At 43.4% G+C, this 23,329-nt stretch overlaps 1 protein-coding gene across 7 annotated transcripts in view; it reads right to left on the bottom strand.

The window, feature by feature from the left end:
• Positions 1–23,329, bottom strand: part of LOC106561224 (CBP80/20-dependent translation initiation factor) — a 158,647-nt gene that overhangs the window by 117,023 nt on the left and 18,295 nt on the right. For 2 of the 7 annotated variants that reach the window (XM_014124945.3, XM_045688107.2), the window contains exons 2-8: positions 21,873–22,099; positions 19,167–19,238; positions 14,201–14,329; positions 8,527–8,609; positions 6,315–6,419; positions 6,076–6,168; positions 5,680–5,755 (exon numbers count right to left, since the gene is read on the bottom strand). In XM_014124945.3, the coding sequence (XP_013980420.1) occupies positions 5,680–5,755; positions 6,076–6,168; positions 6,315–6,419; positions 8,527–8,609; positions 14,201–14,329; positions 19,167–19,238; positions 21,873–22,055 (741 nt within the window). In that variant the 5' untranslated portion in view covers positions 22,056–22,099. The remainder of the gene's footprint in view (positions 1–5,679; positions 5,756–6,075; positions 6,169–6,314; positions 6,420–8,526; positions 8,610–14,200; positions 14,330–19,166; positions 19,239–21,872; positions 22,100–23,329) is intronic. The other 5 variants (XM_014124951.3, XM_014124977.3, XM_014124986.3 and 2 more) reach the window with 5 other exon arrangements.

Here is a 23,329-nt window from a genome sequence, read left to right as displayed (position 1 = left end):
GAGAAGGAGGAGGACAAGAATGGAGGAGGGAGCAGACCCAGGCAGGCCTGTGTTACATACTGTCCCCAGTTAGAGTCATGAGGGCTAGCTGGCTGCACCGAAGACTCCTGCTCCGGTGCACGTAGACCGGGGGGGGCCAGCCAGTCTGAGGAGACGTCTTTGGTCTGGCCCTCTGGTCGCTTTGTTCAGCAGGAAGGAACCAGAGCGGACGGAGCGGATGTGTCCTCAGTAACTCTGTGGTCCCGGCTCGGCCACCACCGGTCAGCCCGCCAGGCCCATACTGACTGGCTCAGTACCAAAGCACCACCAGAAAGAGAAGAATGTACAGGAGGGTAAACCTCAGCCTGGTGCCAGATTAGTTTGTGTGGTTTTGTCAACTCCTATGGTCATTGACATGACAATGACGATAGGAAGTGGCAAAACAGAAAAAAAATCATCTGGGACAAGGCTATCAGCCTTCCTCCTTCCTGGGAAAACAACCAGCCCCACTGAGACAGAGGCAGAAGACAGGGGAGGAAAACTACAGTTAATCTATTATAATCTACTATAAGCTCCCACTGCATCTCAGTGCAAGAGGCGTCACTGTAGTCCCTGGTCGAATCCAGGCTGCATCACATCCGGCCGTGATTGGGAGTCCCATAGGGCGGCGCACAATTGGTCCAGCGTCGTCCAGGTTTGGCCGGGGTAGGCCGTCATTGTAAATAAGAATGTGTTCTTAAAATGACTTGCCTAGTTAAATAAAGGTTAAATAAAAATCACCCTGATGTTGACCAACATTAGTTTAGTCCTCATCAGGGGTCAAGACCATTGAGAGTTAATGAATGAGAACAAATGGAGCGACGGACATGAGCGCACACAGGACATAAGCACAAGCACGCTTCCACGCAAGTACACGGAAACAGACAAGCCGGCTCTAATGTCAATGCAAAAACAGAGCCCTTTAAGCCATAGGAAAAGAGAGAATATGATCAAATGCGAGTAATACCCATTGAAATAAAAATGGTGCCAGAGGACTTCTGCACACAAGTCGCAGTCGCACAAACAAGCAGGGTTCATACACTTTGACAAATTTCCATGACTTTTAACCAAATTTCCATGACCAATAATTTGTTGCGTCTATGCATACATGAAAAAGTAAGCATAAATGTGGTCTCTGATCCCACGTATCATCTCCTGGCGTTGCTCCCTTCAGCAAGTCACTTAAGGACCCACAAAGTTGAACAACACTCCATCTGGAAAGTTAATTGGTGTGCAGTGCAGGCTTTTGATCCAGCCCTGCTCAAACACACCCGAGTCAGCTTATCAAGGTCCTGCTGAGCAGATGATTTTTAGAATGTGTTGTGTTATCGCATGGATGGAACAAAAGCCTGCACATCCAGTCGCTCTCCTGGGGGATGGTAGGCCACCCTTATATAAAATATTGTCTTTTTAAAATAATTCCCTCTTTCAATGAATTGACAGCATGGGAGTTTGTCAATTAGGCAATTCTAAAAATATTTATTTAACGTTGTCAGAATAACATGGCTACTGTTGAATAGAGGGGAACCCCAGCTTTGTACTTCTCATCTCCTAATATTCAGTGCTTGAGACATTGTTTTACACCCGAAATATGTAGCACCTGTCCCGTTCATCTTCTGCACGTCGGCCATTTGAGGTTATTAACGAGTGCCAGCGGAAAGTTTTCAGGACATAGCGATGACATTAACACATGCTAATAATAGCTAAATAGTCGGAGAGCGAAATAGCTTGTATCCTGGCTAGTTATCTAGTTAGAGTCTGTTGTCTATAATTATTTTATAGACTACCTGCTACTGCAATGTCTCCCTTGCTCTCCGTCACCAACTGCCCATTCGCATTGGCACACATACTATATGCAGGTGATGCACATACAGTACACACAGAGGCATGCTCTGAAGGGTCATTCTGATCATGGCTGATATGTAGATTTTTACATGATAGACACACTATTTAAAAAGTTTGCCTAAATGAATTACATGAACCAATTTTAAAACATATTTCCATGACTTTTCTGATTGTATTATTTTTCGAGGCCTGGAATACACAATTTCCAAATTGCCATGATTTTTCCAGGATTTATGACCTTACGAACCCTGAACAGGGCAACTAGATGTTGTTAGGGTACTAAAAAAAGTACATATTTACAGACACAATCATCTGTCCTACCCAGTACCACACACACACACAGACATGGTTTCATTTCACAGACAGACCCATGCATGACAACACATCACACCAAATTCAGTTGTGTGGATGGGTTGTTTGTGGACATGCATGCTCAGAATGCCCCAGAACACACAGATGTATAGGCCTGTCACAATAACACATCTCCTGTTGACATCAGCCGCCAAATGCACACATAGTTGTGTATGTCACAACAGCACGTCTTCTGTTGACATCATCTGCCCAATGACTGAGCTGTCCGTCTGTCTGCCACTATAAACTATGGGAACATGAGGGGTCCCTGCCATGCCCTGCTCTTAAAGCTGACCTGATGTAAACCATCTCTGCTAGGGTAAGGGTGGGTGGGACCACATGACACACACCCACTCCCAGTGTAAACTATGTCAGGAGTGGGAATGAGGAGCGGGAAGGGCTTGACTCATCTTTAATGAAGCACGTCTCACTCCAGCACCAGGGATTCATCCTGCAAGAATCTAACCTGTCTACAATGTCATCGTAACACAGGCGCTAGGGTCGGGAGGGGTGTGTATGTGGTGCAATCAGCTGCATTCCAGGGAAGCTAGCAGGGCTCCCGAGGGACATGTTTTGCAGAGATGTTCTCCCTCTTGCCCCTCTCTCGGAAGTGACTGAGGAAGTGGTGGAGGAGGGGGGGGGGGGTTGTAGGTTACGTAGTCTCTTGGCCCAGACTACCCCCCTAGAGTCTAAAGGGTGAAGACTGTGGAAGTGGCAGGTCACTGTTGACTAACTGGTCTAGTCAGTGTTACATTAACACAGAGAGTTCTGTCTGCACATTGTGTCCCTGTTCCCCATTGCATTGCACTCAGGGCCAGTTTCAGACATTATGCCTACATCAGGGCTGTGTTCAGTAGGGCACACTGTAGCAAAAACGTTTCGCAACAGACCAAAATCTGTGTTGTTATTGGATGATTTCAGGTAGTACCTCACTGTTCCAAAACATTTAACAGTTTATCCCTACTGAAGACTGCCCAAAGCTGCACATATGAATAGCCCTACTCCTATTCATGATTCTGATTCGCAGGATGTACACAATTTCTAGCCACACACACAAACATGACACCGACTACCCTTCACCATCAGGGAGACAGAGTGGAACAAACATACAGTAAGCTTCCTTCCCACGGCAGCAGCACGTCAGTCTCATTCCAAGACAATAGATTTGTTGCTTTCCAGCCATTCTGATTTAGACTTGTGTGTTTTGGATCATTGTCTTACTGCATGACCCAGCTGCGCTTCAGCTACCACCACCATGCTTGACCGTTGGTATGAGGTTCTTACTGTGGAATGCAGTGTTTGGTTTTTGCCAGAAATAACAGCACCCATATTGTCCAAAAAGTAAACTCTAGTTTGCCAAAACTAGCACCTGGATGATCGTCAAGACTCCAGGAAGAATGTTCTATGGACATGCAAGTCAAAAGTGGAACTTTTTGGACGACATGGGTCCCATTATTCCTGCCGAAAACCAAACACTACATTCCACATTTAGAACGTCATACCAACAGTCAAGCATGGTGGTGGTATTGTGAGGGTTTGGGGAAGCTTTGCTGCCTGGACGACTTGCCATCATCAAAGAAACCATGAATTCTGCTCTGCATGAGATCATTCTAAAAGGAGAATGTCAGGCCATCCGTCCATAAGCTGAAGCGCAGCTGGGTCATGCAGCAAGACAACGATCCAAAACACACATGAAAGTACATCCGAATGACTGAAAAGAAGCACATTTACAGTTTTGGAATGGCCTAGTCAATGTCCAGACCTAAACCCGATTGAGATGTGACAGGACCTGAAATGAGCAGTTCATGCTCAAAACCCCACAAATGTCACATAGTTAAAGCAGTTCTGCATGGAAGAGTGGGCCAAAATTCTTCCATACAGGAAGTGTTCGGTTGCAGGCATTACAGCTAAAGGTGGCACAACCAGTTATTGAGTGTAAGGGGGCAATTACTTGTTCACACAGGGGCATTTGATGTTGCATAACTTAGTTAATAAAATAATTATCTAAATGTTATTTGTTCACTCAGGTTCCCTTCATCTAATATTAGGTTTTGATTGAACAAAAATATGCAGAGAAAAACAGAAAGGTAGAAATATCTTTTCAAGGCATTGTACACACAGAGCTCCAGTCAATCACAGAGGCTTAGCGGCCTGGCGTGGTCTGCTGCTATATTTAGTCAGGTTATCAGTGAGGTAAACCCAGGGACTGACTGGCTGGTCCTGGTCACAGGATCGTAGCAGGGGACAATAGAGAGCTCTATGTGGCTGAGTTACTAAGACCAACAGAGGGCAATTGGCATCAGACCCACTGAATGTCACTATTGACAAACACTGAGGGAAACAGGACTGGCATTGCCAGGTCTCATGATAAATAGTATCAGGCACTGCAGAGTAGAGGAAGCATGATCATAAACACTAATATTCAGTCATCTTGAGGAGTTACTGTCTTTGGTCTATTTTCTACTTTTTTGGCTATGATTTGAGTTTTACTTTCAGGGTCATCTGTATCCTTGCAGTCACAGTTCCTTCCTTACGTTGTTGTGGGGCGTCTGTGTATTTTAGAATGCAGTCAGGCAAAGGAGACGGTGGTCACAATGAAACGATAACAATAGCCTGGAGACTGGCTTGGCCTGGCGTGGGATGGCGTCATGGCTGTGATGTGGGCAGGGGTGGGGGGGGGTGTGTGTGTGTGTGTCCTGCCCTGTCCTCATGACCCTCCAGTGCCCCTGTGCCAACATCCTGCCCGTCAGCAGACCACTGCAGAGCAGACAAACCCGACTGGCACACAGTGACGCAGTACTGTAGACATGCAAGACCCAACCTAGTTGTATCTGTATCTTATTCCTGACAGCAATAATTACCCCTTGGGATGATTAAAGTTTACTGAATTGCATTGTTTTACAGTTATCTTGGCTACAGAGCTAAAGAAAGTTGGTCGTAGGGATGTGTTCCATTTAGGGTTTTCAAGATAGATACAGAGATCCAGCAAAGGTTAAGTCTCATCAGCACTACAGTGCTTTATGATGAGGATGGATGGAACTTACCTTGAAACTACCACAGGGTGGCAGTAAAAGGACAACACTCACACAAGAATACTCAATACCTTTCTTTCACTAAAGTACCGTTGTTCTATCTTCTAGCCATCAGGTGGAGCTCCCTGCCAACAAGTAGGTTTATGGTCTTGATAGAAAGCAGAAAGAGGATTTTTATTTATTTATTTTTTTAACCTTTATTTAACTAGGCAAGTCAGTGACGGCCTACTGGGGAACAGTGGGTTAACTGCCTTGTTCAGGGGCAGAACGACAGATTTTTACTTTGTCAGCTCGGGGATTCGATCCAGCAACCTTTCGGTTACTGGCCCAACGCTCTAACCACTAGGCTACCTGCCGCCCCTATAGAGGATAGAGATAAAGATAGAAGACTTGATCTACAGAAGAGGACAGAGATAGAAGATCGGTAACTTACGGTAAGGCCTGGCAGGAACTGCTCCATGTCGTTCAAGTTGATCCCATCATCATATTCAAACTTGCCTTTCATCATCCTGAAAGACAGAAACAGAGATGGAGACAGGATGAACAGGTGTAGTAGATTGGGCTCTGATAGGGACTTCCTTATACAGTGGGCTGTGGCTCATTCTCAATTCCTCACATCCTCTTTCCTCACCTCCTTCTCAAAACTCATTGGAGAAGGTGGTTTGAGGGGCGGGACCATGGACCTTCTCCAATATGGTTGAGAACGATGTGAGGACAGGTTGTGAGGAATCGTGGAAAGACTAATTGAGATTGAGCCTATATGATAACCCAGTACTGAGGCTGAGAGAACTGGGGCAGGAAGAGTCTAGCAGAGGCTACAGACACCTACAGTTCTAAGTAGTAATGGAATGGACCAGCATCATCATTGTCATGTTTATCCCATGGAAGAGGATCAATGGGAGGGATGTATGGGCTTTCAGATCTGCAAAGAGGAAACATTGAAGGGTTAGGGCCAAGGGAAAATGGTAGCGAGTGAATTAGGAGTGACCATGTTCCTCTATGTTCAAGTCAAGGAGCCTTTGGACAGGAGCCTTTTTTTTATTTAATTGAGGCTGAAGATGCACTGACCCCTCTCTGTCGATGTGTGGAAGGTGCTTTGGTGTTCCCCGGAAGGGTTTCCTGTGGAACTGGCTGAAGTCCAGCTTTTCAGGCTGGAGGTCCCACGTTGCCCCCCTACAAAAACAACACAACATAGGTGAGGAAGATGATGTAACCGATGTGAAATGGCTAGTTAGTTAGCGGTGGTGCGCGCTAATAGCGTTTCGATCAGTGACGTCACTCGCTCTGAGACTTGAAGTAGGGTTTCCCCTTGCGTTGCAAGGGCCGCGGCTTTTGTGGCGCGATGGGTAACGTTGCTTCGTGGGTGTCAGTTGTTGATGTGTGCAAGGGTCCCTGGTTCGAGCCCGGGTTGGGGCGAAGAGAGGGACGGAACCTACACTGTTACAATGACATGACAGTTAATACACTCAGGCTGGATGCCCAACTACAAAACAGGACAGGACGAGGTCTGTTAATAGCAGGAAAGACACCCATTGTTCTTAGAGCATCCACTCAGAGCATAAACTGTGAAGTCCATCACCAACTCCATCTGCCCACTTCTCTAAGCCACCAAAACAAGACATGTGATCATCAATTTAATCACCCAAAACACCCCTGATGCCTAGCTGCCCCTTAATGATGCCTATAGGCAGCCTAGCTACTTTAGGAACACCCCTTGAAGATGCCTGGTCATCCTAACTACTTTAAATGACCCCCTGATGATGCCCAGCTAATAGCTCCTTTAAAACTCTCAGTCAAATGATGTTACCATATGTTTCAGTGTGCCGATTAAAACGTAAATCACAAAATTGAAAGAGTGGCAGTTTTAATCCAGCCATTACATGAATCTATCATGAATCTGATACAGAATATAACAGCTTGTTGGTAAGCAAATACAGCCCCTGGTCACAGAAAAGGGGGGTTGGGTTTCTGACTAATCCAATTACAGCTTTGTCGTAGTAACAGGGTGGGCTTCCATCGTGTGTGCGTGGCAGCTGGTCATCTCATCCCAGAAGAGTTTGTTTTGTATAGGTGTTCATCTTTGAAGCACGTATTTGTGATTACAGAGTGAGTCTACCCCTCTAGAAGGCATCACAAACAGGCCCAGAGCTGAATCTTAGGCTACATCCCAAATGGTACCATATTGCCTACATAGAGCCAAACTTTTGACCAGGGCCAATAGGGCTCTGGTCAAAAGAAGTGCACAGTATAGATAATAGGGTTCCATTTTGGGTGCATACTCAGAAAGGTGACATTGTCGTCATGACTCCAATAAATAGAGAAACTCGGGCTAATTAAGCTTGTAGCAAAAAAATAATAATAATTTAAAAAAAAACTCTGGGATTCATAAAACAAATGCTGATATGAATTGTTAATCAGAACAAACCACATTTTCCCTTGTTTAAGCTGTTAGGGGGCAGAAATCATCAGCAATTAAAAAACAGCTTGCTGATGCTGAAAGAAGGTGTGGCTGTAAATGTATTTAATTTAGCCTGAGGCTAAGCCGTTGCTAATGTAGTTATTTTGTTAGCACAGTCGGGCCCCTGTGGCTCTCCAGTCTGACAACACCAAAGCAGGTAATGTTTTCCTAGCATCAGCTTGTATGGTCTGGAGAGGGTAGCCACCACTATATGAGGACAAGAGACTGTACAGTTTCAAAAGCTGAAGACACCAACCCACTGCCTGACGACTCATCCTGAAGTTAATTCCGCTGCTCTATCGATCAGTCTATACATTCATTCTGAAACTGCCATCCTAGAAGTCATTTGTGCCGATGTCAAAATGAGGGGGTTATAAAACAAATTATTCAGCGATTTGGATAGTCTCCAACCAATCAGAGTATCAAAGCCAATGACTTGATTAGTGTAGGCCTGCTCTTGCTCAACCCATCAGTTTCTGGGACCAATCAGAACGTGTTTGCATTCTACAAGACGTCAGGGAGGAATGCAAATCCACACTCAGTGAGTGTGGTGTTTGGCAGGAGTGATGTGGATGTGTAGTCAGGCTAACCTGGACTACCCATCCAACCACCCATAAAGACAATGAAGCCTATGAATGTAAACAGACTACAAGCTATACATCTGTAGAAGCTTGTAATACTGCATATTTTTCCTACCCATTGATGGGTAGGGAATGTGTTGGTCAATACATGACATACCCATGAGTCCATGGTGTTAATGTGGAGTGTGTGGTGATGGGGAGCTGTGGGGTGGTGAGTAATGAATGAGTAAATAGTACATACATGACATACCCATGAGAGTCCATGGTGTTAGCAGCCCAGATGTCAGTACCCAGGATGTCAAAGGATCCTTCCCTGTTCCCATTCTGAAAGACAACATGTTACAACAGTGTATTATCTATATATCACTTTACAGAACACATCTACTACTACAGCTTAATATTAATCAAAAAGGGGCATCTTGGTGTCCATTGTCACAGTGCTTCATTAAACTAATACTTAACTTGAATACTAACAGTCATTGATGTAGTGACACTAGTTAAAGGGTGTATAATGAAAAATTTGAACAGGGTAAACAACTGTTACAAATCAACCCAACAACCACCCAGTAGCCTATTCACAACCAATAATAACCTAATTTAAAAAAAATAAAAGAGAACTACTTCATGTGCATTTGCAGAGATTCTGAAAAACAGTTGTCAATTGCTTTGTGACATCACTGGGGGAACCACTCACTAAACTGGTGGCATAGGAATCAATGCGTGGCACTGCAAACATTGTGCACGTGTTCAGCATTTCACATCATATAGCTATTCTATGAAATTATTTTGCAACAAAATGTTCTGACAATAGCCCAGTAGTCAAACTACATGTCGCAAGGTTTTGGATAATTTACAGAAGTCCATGTTGATCGAGCGATAAATAGATGACAAGGCGATTTGCAAGGTATAGATAGGCCTATTCATCACTGCAATGTGCCGATCATAACATCTGTAATATCATCATAATAACACAGTCATTTTGTAATGTAAAATATGAGACGCAGGGATCAAAGGAATTTTCATTAAACAAACAACCCGTTAACTGTCCAACTCAATGCCTATCAAGGGGAGTAGTCTACACACACGTCCAAAAGGCTACTGACTGGGAGTGTAGTCATTAGGTCTGAATGTTAGCTGCCACGGTCTCATCTTAGAAAACACACCATGGTATCTGCCTAGAAAACACACCATGGTATCTGCCTAGAAAACACACCATGGTATCTGCCTAGAAAACACACCATGGTATCTGCCTAAAAAACACACCATGGTATCTGCCTAGAAAACACACCATGGTATCTGCCTAGAAAACACACCATGGTATCTGCCTAGAAAACACACCATGGTATCTGCCTAGAAAACACACCATGATATCTGCCTAGAAAACACACCATGGTATCTGCCTAGAAAACACACCATGGTATCTGCCTAGAAAACTCCACTATTCGACGAGGACAGACAGACAGACAGACAGACAGACAGACAGACAGACAGACAGACAGGACAGACAGGACAGAGAGTTGGCAGCCCGCAGGACCACTGGGCACCGGGACTATAGGTGGGCACATTTCAAAACGTAGGCTACTTCTAATAAAGTTAACATTGCACTCACTAGTCTAGCTACTTTTATGAGTAGCTAGATGCAGATATATTGATTACAGAAACTGTGCAAAGCTGGTGGATATGTAAATCAAATACGCCATTCTCATCATTGATGGGCCAGGCGCCACTTGTAATAAACTTGTCTCCACATTACAGCGCCACAGCCAACTTTCAACTATTACTAAGCTACTAGGCTACTCTATTGAGGTTGAAGTATTGACAACAGAAATGCTAGTCATTTGAATAAATCTATAAAGTGGTTCAAAAAGAGGTAGGCTACCTTTGGCTGGCTGTCATGTTCCAGTAAGCCAAAATGAGTCTGATGAATTTTTTAACAGTGATAATTATCCAACAAAGTAGTTAAGGTTATGGCCACAAAATTAGATCCTGACTGTGCATGCCTGCATTGCATGATCCATGTTGCAAATGTGAAGCGCAAGCCATTGATCATATAGGCTTGTCACATATCTGGATGCTCAAAATAGATGTATTTATATTTATAAAATCAGATATCTATATGAATGAATAGGCAGGTCCATCTTAATTCTGGTATTAGGCAATGGCCTATCGATTTCAACAAAAATATTCATCCTTTTCCAGGTTACATCCATGGCCACTGCTATAGTAATATGCTGCAGTTGATTGACTGGTTTGAGTTTGAGTTTATTTTATTTTTTACAGGGACAGTGCACATTAATCAACGTTTCAGTAAAAGTGCCGGTTTTAGCCAGCCAGCTAATTTTCAACCGCAGTCCCTGGGTTGAAAATTAGTTCCTTGAGTGATGTTAAAGTCCATTATTTCAGAACGTTCAAAAGTATTTTGCAAACTGTTGGTTTAAATTTCATATTGTTTATTTTTTAGGGATGAAATGTTAATATACTCAACAAAAATATAAAATGCAACAAGCAAAGTGTTGGTCCCATGTTTCATGAGCTGAAATAAAAGATCCCAGAAATGTTCCATACGCACAAAAAACCTTATGTCTCAAATTTTGGGCAAACATTTGTTTACATCTCTGTAAGTGAGCATTTCTCCTTTGCTAAGATAACCCTATCCACCTGACAGGTGTGGCAAATCAAGAAGCTGTTTAAACAGCATGCTCATTACACAGGTGCACCTTGTGCTGGGGACAATAACACCACTAAAATGTGCAGTTTTGTCACTCAACACAATGCCACAAATGTCAAGTTGAGGGAGTGTGCAATTGGCATGCTGACTACCAGAGAATTTAATGTTCATGTCTCCAACGTCGTTTTAGAGAATTTGGCAGTACGTCCAACATGCCTCACAAAGGCAGACCACGTGTAACCACGCCAGCTCAGGACCTCCACATCCGACTTCTTCACCTGCAGGGGGTTGTCGAGTGCTGAGGAGTATATCTGTCTGTAATAAAGCCCCATTGTGGGGGAAAAACTAATTCTGATTGGCTGGGCCTGGGCCTGGCTCCCCAGCCCCTGGCCAGTCATGTGAAATCCACAGATTAGGGCCTACTGAATTTATTTTGATTGAATGATTTCCTTCTACGAACAGTAACTCAAAAAAATCTCTGAAATTGTTGCATGTTATGTTTATATTTTTGTTCAGTGTACAGTGCAGTCGGGAAAGTATTCAGACCCCTTGATTTTCCACATTATTTGTTACTTTACAGCGTTATTCTAAAATTGATTTTTTTTAAAGTAGTATTTCTCAATCTACACACAATACCCCACAACGACAAAGCAAAAAACAGGTTTTTACATTTTGGGGCAGATTTATTAAAAATAGAAAACAGAAATACCTTATTTGCATAAGTATTCAGACCCTTTGCTATGAGACTCGAAATTGAGCTCAGGTGCATACTGTTTTAATTGATCATCCGAGATGTTTCTACAACTTGATTGGAGCCCACTTGTGGTAAATTCAATTGATTGGACATGATTTGGAGAGGCACACACCTGTCTTTATAAAAGGTCCCACAGTTGACAGTGCATGTCAGAGCAAAACCAAGCCATGAGGTCTGTAGAGAAATTGTCCGTAGAGCTCCGAGACAGGATTGTGTCGAGGCACTGATCTGGGGAAGAGTACCAAAACATTTCTGCAGCATTGAAGGTCCCCAAGAACACATTGGCCTCGATCATTCTTAAATGGAAGAAGTTTGGAACCGCCAAGACTCTTCCTAAAGCTGGCCGCCTGGCCAAACTGAGCAATTGGGGGAGAAAAGCCTTGCTCAGGGAGGTGACCAAGAACCCAATGGTCACTCTGACAGAGCTCCTCTGTGGAGATAGGAGAACCTTCCAGAAAGACAACCATCTCTGCAGCACCACCAATCAGGCTTTTATGTTAGAGTGGCCAGACGGAAGCCATTCCTCAGAAAAAGGCACGACAGCCCACTTGGAGTTTGCCAAAAGGCACCTAAAGATTATCAGACCATGAAAAACAAGATTCTCTGGTCTGATGAAACCAAGATTGAACTCTTTGGCCTGAATGCCAAGTGTCACGTCTGGAGGAATCCTGGCACCATCCCTAAGGTGAAGCATGGTGGTGGCAGCATCATGCTGTGGGAATGTTTTTTTTTTTCAGCGGCAGGGACTGGGAGACTAGTCAGGATTGAGGGAAAGATGAACGGAGCAAAGTACAGAGAGATCCTTTATGAAAACCTGCTCCAGAGCGCTCAGGACCTCAGACTGGGGCAAAGGTTCACCGTCCAATAGGACAACAACCCTAAGCAGAGCCAAGACAACGCAGGAGTCTCTGAATGTCATTGAGTGGCCCAGCCAGAGCCCGGGCTTGAACCCGATCTAACATCTCTGGAGAGACCTGAAAATAGCTGTGCAGCGATGCTCCCCATCCAACCCGACAGAGCGGAATGGGAGAAACTCCCCAGATACAGGTGTGCCAAGCTTTTAGCGTCATACCCAAGACTCAAGGCTGTAATCGCTGCTAAAGGTGCTTCAACAAAGTACTGAGTAAAAGATGTGAATACTTGTGTAAATGTGATAGTGATTTATTTATATATATTTTTAGCAACATTTTCTAATAATCTGTTTTTGCTTTGTAATTAAGGAGTATTGTGTGTAGATTGATGAGGGGGAAAAAACAATTTAATCAATTTTAGAATAAGACTAACGTAACAAAATGTGGAAAAGGTAAAGGGGTCTGAATACATTCCAAATGCACTGTATATAGAATGACAAATAATACTACGGTGATTGGTGAAGTGTTTCCTTCTCCATGACCCCTTGTTTCATATACATCCTTTAAATGCACCATTCAGTGGAAAGACGATCATCCCATCACAACAGCTATGAGGGACTTTTTTTTTTATACAAATGTGTTTTTTCCCACATTTACTTTGCAGTTAACATTAAATTGATAAGTTTTGGGGGAAAGTTTGTCTACCCAGAAGACAGTTATCATCATCATCATCGCTAACTGGCTACATAAAGTAAATGATAGACAAACATATCATTGTGTTTACTTGATAGCTACCTACACAAATAGCTAGCTAAAACAAAGTGTTAATAAGATTAAAATTCATTAAAAAGATTTAAGAGCAATACAAATAAGTTGTCCAGTAGGCATCTACAGAGGGAGCTAAGAGCTGTGTTGTTAGTCATTTCCCAGCAACTTCAGTAAAAAGGCAGATCCTCACAGGCAATATTGCTGGAAATGAATTGGTAGATATTGTCTTACCTTTGGCTTTTTAAGCCAATTGTGATAAACTAGGGGTGGGATAATGTCAACGTGGATTGGATAGTAGTCGGGAGCTTGAGGTGTCTGATACTTGTGAGATTTGTTCATGACAGTTTGCAGTGGAAAACGTGAAAAATACATTCAGAATTGTTTGGCGAGCTACTCATAGGTGGGCTCTGAGCTACTGGTAGCTCACAATGGACCTGTAGGAGACCCTTGGGCTACAAGATGAATTGATGGACCACGGCAAATTGGCTAGCTAGTTACAGTAGCTAATGACAGAGCACATCAATTTGGCTAGTTAACGAGCTAACTGTCAGGGGATAAACTAGAAAGTTATTTCCAAATATTGCTTGATTTGGTAACATAACTTTACCAGGACGAGTTAAATGCAAATACTTGCAAATGTCAAGCTCTTTCCAAAAAAGCCTAGTCTCTCAACAAGCAAGATAAATGACAAGTTGTTTGCTTAGCTAGCTACATGCCAAATAGATAGGCCACCCTCCCTCAAGTATCTGAAAATACAGGAATTGATCTTTCCTGATCATGAAAGGCACGCAGTTTTTTTTGCTGTAACTGATGATCGAGCTAAATGTCCGGGGACGTGGTGGTCTAATGTTAAAGCAGTAGTATGGTTAGTTACCTGTACCTTGGCTGGCCCTCTGAATTGGTTGTTCCTCCCTCTGCTACCAGACCTGGAGCCTGAACCAGGTCTAGAGCCAGAGCTGGGCCTGGACCCTGTACTGCCATTACTACTGTGGTCCCACTCATCCTGCGTGGGGGGGGGTTAGAGACAGACAGACAGAGATAGACAGTGGGAGGAAGAGAGGGATTAAGATCAATACCATATCAAATCCTCCTTTGCAGAAATGTGATATGCAATGCTGATTGTATTATCAATAAGACACATTTGTATTATCTATGAGGGAGGAGAGTAAGGATCCAATATGTTCCCATCCACAGTTCGTGGATAGCAGCGGTGTGGGGTAATAAATTGAGATATGTCTGTAATTGTCTATCAGGCAGGTCTGTGTCTGCTGCTGAGTCTGAAGACCATTTACATGATGAATGTTACCATGAGCACTGAGGGAGGGAGGAAGGGAGGATAAAAGCGAGGGAGAGAGAGGTGTGGGTGGAGGGAGGGGCGATGGTCATGTTGGGTACCAAGGGAGAACCAGAATGCTGACAGGGCTGGTAACCCCGAGCAACCACAGCTCCCCATGGCCATTCTGACTCGGTGCTGCTAAGCACAACTGACTGCTGCTGGCTGAATAAAGGTTGCAGCAGCCAGTGACTGTTTTGTCCCAATTGTCAGTCTGGCCCCATACCCTAGTACAGGCTGGCTGCATGCATACAGGTTGACAAATAGAGCAGCCAGTCAGTGCCTTGGTTCAGTGGACGGACGGACACACACACACACACCTCTTAACCCTACTACAGACTGCCTGCCTGACTGGCTGGGGTATTCCGCTAACCCCTGGTGACCCTAGTGGTTTCTGTCCATGTGTTTACATTCCTCAGAGCAGTTTGAGACAAGTTCAGGTACCTCCCAGTTTCACCCAAAAAAAATGTAACGTTTTCTAATGCACACAACCCAGACCCACAACACTGTACGCAGATACCACACAGAGAGACTCAATAGGCCAAGCCAGAAGGTCATGTTCTCTGTTAATTCAATTTCATGTAATTTGATTATTTCATCAGTGCCTCTCACAAAGTCATTTGTCAGACGTAACGCAGCCGCCTTATCCCACCAGATAACAGCCTAGTGCTTGGGAAAGGAAAAAAATATATCAGGCGATGATACAAAGAATAATATGTCTCCCCTTTTCCTCTCTCTCTATTTTCTTTTCCTTAGCCCACAGTAACAGCTGAAAGGGAGAAAGACTAAAGCTGCATCTCTCTATCGGCCCTGGTCAAAAGTAGTGCATTTATAGCGATTAGGGTAGCATTTGGGCTGCAGCCTAGGCTAAAATCAATACATCCTCACAAGGGCCTGATCAGCATCTGAATAGCTCTCTGTTTCTGGGATCGATATGGGAGCAACATGAGTCATGACTGTGCAGATTGAGATGAAAGTGAAAACTAGGTCCTCTGTGATCCCAGAGAAGTCAAGAGATTCAGTTACACTGCTATCCTGAAACTGCTGTCCTCAAATCTCTTCGTCAGAAACCGACACACCCCAGACACTAACCTCTAACCCTCAGTCTTTACCTGACTACAACCAACCCAACTGTCCACAAGACAGCCTCAAGTCACTCTGTGTGCAAAGAAGGGCTTAGAAAGGGCTCCAACTGCTTAGTTCAAATGAAAGTGAAGCAAAGAAGCAGGTGGCAGATGACTGAATCAGTGCCCAGAAGACCAGAGGGCAGGCTGCAGCAGCAGCCCTGCGTCACTCTCTCTCCAGCAACACAAACACCTAACATACCTGACCATACTATCTACCTATGCCTTTATGACCTAAGGTACAAACTATTAATACGGACCCAAAAATAAATCTTTCTTTCAACCTCAGGTCACCTCACCATACAGTATCAATGTATTGTTACCATACACAACCTATAGGCCGAACTATAGAATAATTTTTACATGCACATACTAACCATGTCAGGTCATCGACTGGAGCAAAATCAAAACCTTACCTTACTCAAAGCCATTGCAGTTTATGTAAGTATCAGAGCTTGAGGTAGCTTGTATGTAGCTGAAACAGCATTCCTGGTTATGGGGAGCCCCTAAGGCAAGGGTCTCCAACCTTTTCTAGCATGAGAGCTACTTTTAAATAAAGAAATAAGCACAATCTTCTCCTCTACCCTGCAATGTGTCCCCGGGCTCTTGGTGTAAAAGAAATGTGTTTCTGTCAATATACCCAGTAAAATAGTGGTTAATAAACAGTATTTGGCATAGCAGGCCCCATAAAATGGCCCCATAAAATGCTCTAGGGCGAGCCTCCTCAAGAGGGCTCACCCCCCAAGAGGGCTCACCCTGGGCAAGCCGTGGTCGGTCCAACACAATCAAACCGACACTAACAATGGAACACTACCACACATTAGAGGTCGACCGATTAATTAGGGACGATTTCAAGTTTTCATAACAATTGGTAATCGGCATTTTTGGACACCGATTATGGCTGATTACATTGCACTCCACGAGGACACTGCGTGGCAGGCTGACTACCTGTTATGCAAGTGCAGCAAGGAGCCAAGGTAAGGTGCTGGCTAGCATTAAACTTATCTTATAAAAAACAATCAATCTTAACATAATCACTAGTTAACTACACATGGTTGATGATATTACTAGTTGATATAGCTTGTCCTGCGCTGCATATAATCGATGCGGTGCCGCCTGTTAATTTATCATTGAATCATAGCCTACTTCGCCAAACGGGTGATTTAACAAGCGCATTCGCGAAAAAAGCACTGTCGTTGCACCAATGTGTACCTAACCATAAACATCAACACCTTTCTTAAAATCAATACACAAGTATATATTTTTAAACCTGCATATTTAGTTAATATTGCCTGCTAACATGAATTTCTTTTAACTAGGGAAATTGTGTCACTTCTCTTGCGTTCTGTGCTACAGAGTTAGGGTATAGGCAGCAGTTTGGGCCACCTGGCTCGTTGCGAACTGTGTGAAGACCATTTCTTCCTAACAAAGACAGCCAACTTCGCCAAACGAGGGATGATTTAACAAAAGCGCATTTGCGAAAAAAGCACAATCGTTGCACAAATGTACCTAACCATAAACATCAATGCCTTTCTTAAAATCAATACACAGAAGTATATTTTCTTACACCTGCATATTTAGTTCAAAGAAATTCATGTTAGCAGGCAATATTAATTAGGGAAATTGTGTCACTTCTCTTGCGTTCATTGCACGCAGAGTCAGGGTATATGCCACAGTTTGGGCCACCTGGCTCGTTGCGAACTAATTTGCCAGAATTTCACATAATTATGACATAACATTGAAGGTTGTGCAATGTAACAGCAATATTTAGACTTATAGATGCCACCCGTTAGATAAAATATGGAACGGTTCCGTATTTCACTGAAAGAATAAACGTTTTGTTTTCAAAATGATAGTTTCCGGATTTGACCATATTAATGACCTAAGGCTCGTATTTCTGTGTGTTATTATAATTAAGTCTATGAATTGATAGAGCAGTCTGACTGAGTGGTGGTAGGCAGCAGCAGGCTCGTAAGCATTCATTCAAACAGCACTTTCCTGCATTTGCCAGCAGCCCTTCGCTGTGCTTCAAGCATTGCGCTGTTTATGACTTCAAGCCTATCAACTCCCGAGATTTGGCTGGCAATACTAAAGTACCTATTAGAACATCCAATAGTCAAAGGTATATGAAATACAAATGGTATAGAGAGAAATAGTCCTATAATAACTACAACCTAAAACTTCTTACCTGGGAATATTGAAGACTCATGTTAAAAGGTACCACCAGCTTTCATATGTTCTCATGTTCTGAGCAAGGAACTTAAACGTTAGCTTTTTAACATGGCACATATTGCACTTTTACTTTCTTCTCCAACACTGTTATTGCATTATTTAAACCAAATTGAACATGTTTCATTATTTATTTGAGACTAAATTGATTTTATTGATGTATTATATTAAGTTAAAATAAAAGTGTTAATTGATCATTCAGTATTGTTGTAATTGTCATTATTACAAATATATATAAAAAAATATTTAAAACATTTTTACTTTATTTATTTAAAATCGGCCGATTAATCGGAATCGGCGTTGAAAAATCATAATCGGTAGACCTCTACCACACATCATTGGTTGAAACAGGAGGAGACAGAGAGAGCCAGAGACATGTGTGTGTCTCCCTGCACCCTGTGCTAGCAGACACGGGCAAACGCACTCTGCCACGTCGTCGTTGCCAACAGGCACAGACAAACACAAAGCCGGAGGCGGCACATGGGGGAACCCCCATCCACCGGACTATGACGTCAGCATTCAGAAACATAACTGAACACGGCTACAACCCCCTATATTCCACCACTGACAGAACAACACCTACTGTACCATGATATCACAGGGTAGTTAGCTATGCAAACACACTAGCACCATAAAGCCCATGCAAATTGGAGGAGGATTAGTGAGAGAGGTCTCAATTTATGACCAGCCAGTCTGGATATGTTATCAGCCCAGCTGCCAGCATGCCCGGTAGAAACTTACTTATGCCTACATTTTGCAAGTGATGAACACTTGTCTTCATCCATCCTACACTTCAGCAGAGCCTCAAACTGATATACATCGTAAGCAAAGCTGCCATCATCAGAGATTAAATAAATTGAATTCAAAATGCATCTGGTCTCTTTTAGCATGGAGCTTGCTAATGACGGTTGTGTCCTAAGGGCATTTCTATGTGACCAAAATAGTAACCCAATGAAACAGCAGTAATGTGCTGTATCTATGCATGTCTGACTGGAGCCAAATGTTAGTAATCTTGGCTGTCATTGAGATCTCGTTTCCCTCTAATCAATGATCGTACATAGAGGTTCAGCACAGCTGTGTGTTGTGTGTAGACCTTCAGCCAGCCAGCATTTCCTCCAGAATTCAGACACATCATACACAGTCCAAACACTCACTGGTTTGGTGGAGCCCCTCCCCCACGAGGGTGACCAACTCCCGTCTTTCTTGTCATTGCAGTCCTCTGTCCACTAGGTCAGAGGGAGAGAGAGAGGGGGAAAATTCATTGAAATGACAATTACTCATCACTATTTTGTGATGATGGTGGAAAGAAAGAAGTTTACAAATCTCTCCTTCTCTACTCTCTGCCAGCTGGTCAATGTTGTCCCCTAATTTTTGCTTGGCTATTTTGTGAATGCTGCTCAGCTGGCAATGCATCCCATGAGGTAAACTAGCATGTTTTCTGTGCACATACGAGAGCCACCAGGTTTGGGTTTTAGAGTTAGTGCTTTCGGGAAGTATTCACACCCTTTGACTTTTTCCACAGTCACGTTACAGCCTTATTCGAACTTAATTCCAAAATAAAGCAATCTACACACAATACCCAATAATGACAAAGCAAAAACAGGTTTAGATATTTTTCCAAATGTATTAAAAATAAAAAAACAGAAATATCTTATTTACATAAGTGTTCAGGCCCTTTGCTATGAGACTCAAAATTGAGCTCAGGTGCATCCTGTTTTCCATTGATCATCCTTGAGATGTTTCTACAATTTGATTGGAGTCCAACTGTGGTAAATTCAATTGATTGGACATGATTTGGAAAGACACACACATCTAAAGTCCCACAGTTGAAAGTGCATGTCAGAGCAAAAACCAAGCCGTGAGGTCAAAGGAATTGTCCGTAGAGCTCAAAGACATGATTGTGTCGAGGCACAGATCTGGGGAAGGGTACAAAAACATTTCTGCAGAATTGAAGGTCCCCAAGAACACATTGGCCTTCATCATTCTTAAAATGGAAGTAGTTTGGAACCACCAAGACTCTTCCTAGATCTGGCCGCCTGGCCAAACTCAGCAATCGGGGAGAAGGAACTTGGTCAGGGAGGTGACCAAGAACCCGATGGTCACTCTGACAGAGCTCTTGAGTTCCTCTGTGGACAGTGGAGAACCTTCCAGAAGGACAACCATCTCTGCAGCACTCCACCAAATCAGGCCTTTAGGGTAGAGTGGCCAGACGGAAGACACTCCTCAGTAAAAGGCACATGACAGCCCGCTTGGAGTTGCCAAAAGGCACCTAAAGACCCACAGACTATGTGAAATAAGATTCTCTGGTCTGATGAAACCAAGAGTGAACTCTCAGGCCTGAATGCCAAGTGTCACGTCTGGAGGAAACCTGGCATCATCACTACGGTGAAGCATGGTGGTGGCAGCATCACAGTTATTTTGCTCCGCTCAAGGCAAAGATGAACGGAGCAAAGTACAGAGAGATCCTTGATGAAAACCTGCTCCAGAGCACTTAGGTCCTCAGACTGGGGCGAATGTTAACCTTCCAACAGGACAATGAGCCTTAGCACACAGCCAAGACAACGCAAGATTGGCTTCGGGACAAGTCTTTGAATGTCCTTGAGCAGCCCAGCCCGAGCCCGGACTTGAACACGATCTAACATCTCTGGAGAGACCTGAAAATAGCTGTGCAGCAACGCTCACCATCCAACCTGACAGAGCTCGAGAGGATCTACAGAGAGGAATGGGCAGAAACTCCCCAAATACAGGTGTGCCAAGCTTGTAGCGTCATACCCAAGAAGACTCAAAGCTGTAATCGCTGCCAAAGGTGCTTCAACTAAGTACTGAGTAAAGGGTCTGAATACTTACGTAAATGTGATATTTCCTTTTTTTTTTTTTTTATAAATGTGCAAAATTTCAAAAAACATGTTTTTGCTTTGTCATTATGGTGTATTTTGTGTAGATTGATTAGGGGGAATAAAAACAATTGAATCAATTATTTTAAACTAATCCCAGGTCGCTAATTATTGGTTTAATAACAAACAACGATGTTCAGTCATGTTACCTAGCTAGCTAACAACCTGTTAACTTGACAGTAGGTTTAGGCACAGGAAGAAAGGAAAAGGGTCTGATACTCATGAGATGTGCTTCAAATGGTAGAATTTATATAGGCCTAATGCAAACCTAAACTATATCAAAAATCTATTTCTGGTGCTTCTTAAATTGTTTGGTGCCTAACGTTTTAAAAGTTGGGAGCAGTGGGTGTGTTTGTGGGAGAGCGAGAGAGTGGTGTGTGTTTATGAGAGTGAGCGAGGGAGGGAGAGAGAGTGAGGAAGGGAGTGTGTGGGTGTGTGTGTAGTGTAGTGAATATCATGACATGTGTATCATGACATGTATATCACAGGAGGTCGTGGCACCTTAATTAGGGAGGACTGGCTCGTGGTAATGGCTGTAGCGGAATGGTATCAAACACATGGTTTCTATGCGTTTGATTCCATTTGCTCCATTATGAGCCGTCCTCCCTTCAGCAGCCTACACTGATGCATATTCCTTTCTACCATTCCTCCAACCAATATGAGCAAATCAGCCGTTCTATGCAGTATTCTACTATACACTGAACAGTGTGAAGTTAAATGTAATGTGTTGTATTAAGTAGAAGTGTGAATTTCAGTGACAGGTTTTTGGAGAACGGGGGACGGAGCGAACAGGATGCTCGGCCACTGATTTTTTCCCACCATGGTATCGTGATACTATTTGGTATCATGATACTTCGTCTGATATCGTATCGTTTGTTAAAATGTTGGTATCGTGACAAGCCTAGACTACTTGTATCAGCATCAATGTAGCCATTCTGGTCCCGTTTAGCATTAGCCTTAGCTAACCTGTGAATTGTGGGACTGGGGCTTGTTGTCTCCGTCCAGGTACGTCTCGTTTTTGTCTCCCAGAAGGCCTTGCACCTGGTACTCCAGCACGTAGCTGTCGATGAAGCGCTCCAGCTCCTCAATCTCCTGCGAGCGCGTGCTGCCAGCCTCTGAGGATGCGGACGCCACCGACGAGTTTTCCATGGCAACCTGCTGCCTGCCCGCCGGCAGGGGAGGGAGGAGAGGACCTGCAGAGAGGTGTGGGAGAAATGGCTGGTTAATAGAGATCAAAACAAAAACATGACTGCAGCATATCCACTTAAAACAACCATGTTGATTGAGTCAAGAAGCTATAAGTGTGTCATTCAGACGGATATTTCAATCATTTTCATTCAACTAAAGTTCATTCAAAAACATCCATTAAGAAAATGTCAAATAGACACTGTCAGACTTCTCAGAAGACTGAACACCAAATCCAAACCACCCCCCCATTCAGGGAAGAGCAGTAATAACACTACTCCAGCCGCAGGGGAGGCATAGTGTGTTTACGTCCCAGACAGAGTTGGCTTTCAGTCCTACTGCTACGCCCATGCCCAGCAGAACAACAGTCTAGTCACAGCCGGTCTGTCTCACCTCCTAACCTTGTCCCCAGACCAGAGCCAGACACAGTCAGTTATGAAACAGGACAGCTTTGTCTCTCTGCAGGGGTTTTACTAGGCACTAACTCAGCCATGGCTCGTTGGCCGAAGCCTATGGGGATATCAAACGCCCAAATAAGGTATGTAGTAAACACAGGCTTAGCAGATCTTACACGTTTTGTTCTATGAAAATCTTCAGCTAACATCCCTTTTTGTGAATTTGGAAGCATTTATGTAATCCAAACAAGCACATAAAGGCTTCATATTCATACACACTGATATTATCTCATAGAACAACACGTTTAAAGATCTCCTATAAGCCTCAGACCTTATTTTCCCTATTCATTTCCCTCATAGGAATGGCTGAACGAACCAAAGGTAACTCATTTCAGTTTTTTAGGACTATAAGATGGCGAGATCTATGCACCCTGCTTGTGTTGTCTCTCTTGTCGTGATGCGTGTTTTGTCCTATATTTAAATGTTATTTATTTTTTATCCCAGCCCCCGTAGGAAGTCTTTTGCCTTTTGGTATTATCGTCATTATAAATAATAATTTATTATTAACTGACTTGCCTAGTTAAATAAAAGGTAAAAAAAAAAAAAATAAATACAATTATATATAAAAAAAAAATCCATCTTTCCTTCACTTTCTTTCTCTCCCTCTTCCCAACTCTACCTCTCCTTCCCTGTGTTTTATCTGACAGTGAAGTGCCTATGTTGGTGGTCACATGACTAAGGCCTGCTGCTAAGCTTCTTTACACCACTGCCCTGCCTGAGCACTGGCCATGCCATGCAAGAGGATTTACTATGGGAGCAGAGCAGCCTGAATAGTGGTATAGT

Source organism: Salmo salar, chromosome 01, assembly GCF_965601325.2.
Source record: "Salmo salar chromosome 01, fSalSal1, whole genome shotgun sequence".
Classification (NCBI taxonomy): Eukaryota; Metazoa; Chordata; class Actinopteri; order Salmoniformes; family Salmonidae; genus Salmo; species Salmo salar.
This window is presented reverse-complemented; position numbering and strand designations above follow the sequence as displayed.